The following is a 4973-nucleotide window of genomic DNA, read 5'->3' as shown; positions in this document are numbered from 1 at the left end:
CCTCTCTCGGCAAGGAGACGCTTTTCATCTCTCTCGGCAAGGAGACGCTTTTCCTCTCTCGGCATGGACACGCTTTTCCTCTCTCTCTCGGCAAGGAGACGCTTTTCCTCTCTCTCGGCCCCAAGGCTACAGCTTGAGCTCTCTCTCGGCAAGGACATGATTAATATGGACAACAAAGCAAAAAAGTATAAACCCAACAGATACTGACACCAATAAGACCCAGCAACAAAAAAACAGACCAAGAAAATGTAACACAGAACCAAAACAAACGTGAATTGTCAAGACACAAAAGGAAACAAGAAAAAGTAGGAAAAAGCCCTGCAAAAAGGGTACTAAGGGGCGTAGAAGCCAACCCAATACTCAAACGAGTGATTGGGTGATAAGGGCAGCACAAGGGCTGAAAAAGGGCTATGGCAGCACCAACAAATCCCACCGTGGGTGTACAACAGCCCAAAAGAACGGTGAAGGATTAAACACTCACTTCCGGGGCGCAGACAGCAAGTGGCGCGCAAAGGCGACTAAACAAGCCAACCCTTCCTGATTAGCAGTTGACCCAATCCTGGCGAGGTCACCACATGTCAAGGATCCAATGTTGGGTGCTGTAATCGGAAGGGATAACAAACAACAAGATAAATGGTTAGACACCAGTTTACTTTAAGTACAGTAGAAAACCCCAAAACAGGCCTTACAATCTGAAGTCTCCAACACGAAGGCTTCAGCACGCCGGACTCAGCAATGACCCGTTGCTAGGCTTCTTCCTCTTCTGAGCGTCTCGTCCAGGGGCCGGATTCATCAAACCATTTACCAGACCTCTGTTTGGTAAGTTTCGCGGTATCTCCGCCCACCCGGTAAATCGGTATTCATCAACCACTTACCGCACCTCTGGTAAGGCCAAAAGTTACCACGGCTCCGAGCACCCGTAACTGAGTTACCGGAGGCGTGGTAAGTGGGTAAATACTGCCGCCTCAGGTTTATTTTCCCGTGTGACTGCTTGTATCGGCGGTTCCTGAACATGACAATGCAATTGCGATAATCTCGGTAGTTGCAGGAGTATGAAAACATATAATAGTGACGGAAATAAGTGGAGAGAGACGTGGAAAAGACGAAGTGAGTGACACGTAGCCGCATCGGCGATGAGTTATCCTCAGTTTTCACTCTACTTATTATGTTCCATGGTTTTATACGCAAATATTCGACAGACATGCTTAGTAGTGAATGGAAGTGACAAACATGAGTGAGTACAGCCGTGTAAATACCGCTGAGTAAATCGAAATGAACGGCACATTAGCGGGTCAGCTGGCAGCTCTCCACGAATCAAAAGTGGTGTTTTTTTTTACTTAAATTTCCATGATTTTGATCTGCAACGTTAAAGACTCAAAGCAAATAGTTAGCATATGAAAAGAAATGCAGTTCATAAGACTTGTGGGAAGAGTGCACTTGGAACTCTGTTGATGAAGAGTAATCAGTCAAATCATGGGACTATTATTATTACCTGTTGTTGTTTAGCAGTATGTCTCACAGTCATATTCATTGATTATTGTAATTGTGTTTTGAAATATTTAGATGTCTAGCTGGACATAATTAGTGTCAGAGGAGATACCATGATCATGAAGGCAGTTTTTCCAGCTATAATTATAATCAGCCCCTCAAGCCTCACACTATTCTCGGCCACCCTTGGACTTTGGTTGTTCAGATGTTAGTCGACATAGCTCTACATACTGAGTTCTTCCTTGCGTGTAAACAAATATTAACAAATGTGTGGAAATCATTCACTTCATTTACACATCCAATATTTCCAATAGATTAATAAAATAATGGTCAAAGCACATGAGTGATGTATTATTTATTGAAAAAAAATTTGGGGGGGGGAGTGTTCTGTGTCCCTCTAACAAATGTTATTGATATGCTGGTAAAATGATATTTAACAAAGTAATAATGGAGGGAGAATTTGGAATGCAGGGGCCAAGGGGTAAAGTAATGCTGGTGATAATTATATTTTCAGCTGTTAGTTTTATCGGATAATATTAGGTTAGTTTGGGTTTTCAGGACTCCTAACCCAAGCAAAATATAATGCACTGTGGTGTTTATCACCTATGGACTATGTTGATTTTGCCAAGTTGGAAACAATTTTGTAAAACATTTTACCAGAATGTCAGTAGGAATTAGGGAGCAAGAGACCTGTTGCTTGACAAGCTACCGTGACATTTCATCCGAAGAAATGGAGACACCGTTTTAGATCTGGATGGAACGTTTGATAATAAATAGTTATTTACTTAGGTTCTATATAATTATATTAGCTGATCACTGGACTTTTTTAAGTAACTGGAACAAAAAGAATCCAATTCTAGCATATGAGATTATTACCCTATATAAATTATTTTTTTGTAGGTGAAATGGCGCTGCTCTGGGCACTGGAACATGACAGGCTACGACGGGAAAGAGTTTTCAGAGACCGTCTCAATCCTTTAGAGGTCAGCGATGATCTCCTCCTACACTATTATCGGCTGCCCCGCCATGAAATCCTTCAGCTGTGTGAGGAGATTGGACCACATATCCACAGGCCCACAAGTAGGACAAGAGCAATTCCAATTCACACACAGATCTTGGTTGCCCTGCGTTTTTATGCCAGTGGGACATTTCAGAATGTGGTGGGTGATGTAGCTGGTATCAGTCAGTCATCAATATCAAGAATATTGAATGATGTTACTGAGGCTTTGTTGAACAAAGCAAAACGAGAAATAAATATGCCCCAAAATCTGCAGGAGCTCATGCTTATCAAGCAAGATTTTTATGGCCTCAGTGGATTCCCTTCTGTCATAGGGGCAATAGACTGCACTCATATACCCATCAAAGCACCTGCAAATGCAGTTGTTTATCTGAACAGAAAGAGGAAGTACAGCCTTAATGTACAAGTTGTGGCAGACTCAAAGATGAGGATCATCAGCTTCTGTGCAAGCTTTCCCGGGAGTGTTCATGACTCCTACATATGGCGTCAAAGTGTTCTGCGCCAGCAGTTTGTGGAGGGCCAGTACGGAGACTCACTACTTCTTGGTAATTACCCTAACCTTTGCTGTATTTTGTAAAATTTAGCAGCTGTAAGAAAAACAGCATAAGTTAATGTGCCTCCATGGTGCTGTGGTTTGTATACATTTTCACAACTGTGTGCCTGAGTTCAAATCCTTCTTTTCTGGATGATTGGTAAATTGTTACCTGGGGAAGGTGAACCGGTAACCTGGATGCTGCACTGGGCCTGTGTCCCAAGTTAATGGATTGTTACCCACCACAGGCTGAAGGGCCAATGGTATGGAGATGAGTATCGTGACCATTCAAAGCTAATAACATATGCTCCCAACTTAACCTGTATGTTAATGTTTGGCTTTGTTATCTTCTTGACTTGTCAGATGCATTATCCTGGTTATCCTTTCGAGGGATTAATATGGATGAGTATTTACAAAAAGGTTATGGAAATGCTGTCCATTCACAGTCACAGCATGTATTCTGACCCTTTTAGAACAATTTTGCTATTTACCAACTGCTTTCCAACTTCCACACTCATGCTTGTCCAGAATCTAATAACTTTCCTCAGTGTTAAGCCCTTTTAAACTTTGTTTTTTGTAATGCTTACAAAATTCATTTATATACATAAGTGCCTCTGAAGTGTATTTACTAGCAAATATAATTTTTATGCGGTAAATAGGACAACCTGTTTCATTAGGGAAAAATAAAGAACAAACAACAAGGAATGGACTGGGTGTCATAAGAATAAAAGACAGGGTAGTATATGTTCTATTTTTATAAAATGGCCACTCATATTTTTTAGAGCAATGGAAATGTAGTTAAGGAATGGAAAGAGACAAAGAGTAAGGAACATTATGAAATGTATACTGCATAATAGGGCAGACAAGGCCCCTGTATATAGATATCATTTGGGAGGATAAAAGAACTGGCAGAGATGATACAGAAAGCCCAACCTCAAGGAAGCTGATTAAGTAAGAGAGGAGATGTGAAGTTTCCAGTTGAGATTTTGAGTTAAGGATAGACCGAGGATGTTTATTGTAGGTGACAGCTGAGTGTTATTGAAAAATGGGGGATAAGTGTTTGGAAGATTGTGTCAAGTTGACAGGTTAAAAAGTTGAGTTTTAGAGGCGTTGAAGGGCTTGGCTTAATTGGAAGTGATAGTAAGGTATGAAGTTGAGCATTCTGCAGCCTCCATCCTGGAATCGTGTAGTTTCTGTTGGGAAGGTCTTCTGTAGTCTGAAGGATTGGAATGGTCACCCGTCTTAGGCACAGGCTGCATGTTGGCATACTTCCAGTAGGAAGTAAAACTTAGATGTTAAAAGACAGTGGTGCTGGACGGAGTGGTTGGCCATGTTGGTGGTGCTGGGTGTGGAGGTCTGCTGGATGGTCCTAAGGGAGGGGCTGAGGAGGCATCTGTGGAGGGATCCTATAAGGTGCAGTGGCTGTTCATCCTCGCTTTTGGGCTGGACGATAAATGGGTACCTGAGGAAGATTGGGGAAGGTAAACTGATGTAAACTGGATGTCACCCTAGCACAATGCCTTGGAAGTAATGGGATCTTTTTCACCGCAGGCTCAATGTGCTGTAAATGAACTTTGAGGCCACACGCAGCTACAGCGTGTGGTCCCATTGTAGATAATAGTGTCTTAATACTACCCTCTTGAAAGAGCTTAAGTCGTAGACAGGAAGATATACAAACAGGAAAAGGGTGTTCCAGAATTCACCAGCTTAAGGGATGAAAGCATTAAGGAGCTGGTTAACTTTCCCTTAACAAAAACAACCACTGCAAAGATGATGTTAGATGAAAAATTAGTTTATATTCTGATCCTTGCAGGTGATTCTGGTTATCCTCTAGAGCCCTTCCTAATGACACCAGTGAGCCAACCAACAACTGATGCTCATCGTGCCTATAACCGCAGCCACTCTAGGACACGTGTTGTGGTGGAACAGACTTTT

At 42.0% G+C, this 4973-nt stretch overlaps 1 protein-coding gene across 1 annotated transcript in view; it reads left to right on the top strand.

Moving 5' to 3' along the window:
• The first annotated feature begins 775 nt into the window (after nucleotides 1-775).
• LOC126991205 (putative nuclease HARBI1) overlaps nucleotides 776-4973 on the top strand; it is a 4492-nt gene continuing 294 nt past the window's right edge. Inside the window, exons 1-3 of the mRNA XM_050849980.1 lie at nucleotides 776-819; nucleotides 2389-3051; nucleotides 4852-4973. The exon at nucleotides 4852-4973 is cut by the window's right edge and continues 294 nt beyond it. Coding sequence (XP_050705937.1) covers nucleotides 2394-3051; nucleotides 4852-4973 — 780 coding nt within the window. The 5' untranslated portion in view covers nucleotides 776-819; nucleotides 2389-2393. The remainder of the gene's footprint in view (nucleotides 820-2388; nucleotides 3052-4851) is intronic.

Source organism: Eriocheir sinensis, unplaced genomic scaffold (assembly GCF_024679095.1).
Source record: "Eriocheir sinensis breed Jianghai 21 unplaced genomic scaffold, ASM2467909v1 Scaffold250, whole genome shotgun sequence".
Classification (NCBI taxonomy): domain Eukaryota; kingdom Metazoa; phylum Arthropoda; class Malacostraca; order Decapoda; family Varunidae; genus Eriocheir; species Eriocheir sinensis.
This window is presented reverse-complemented; position numbering and strand designations above follow the sequence as displayed.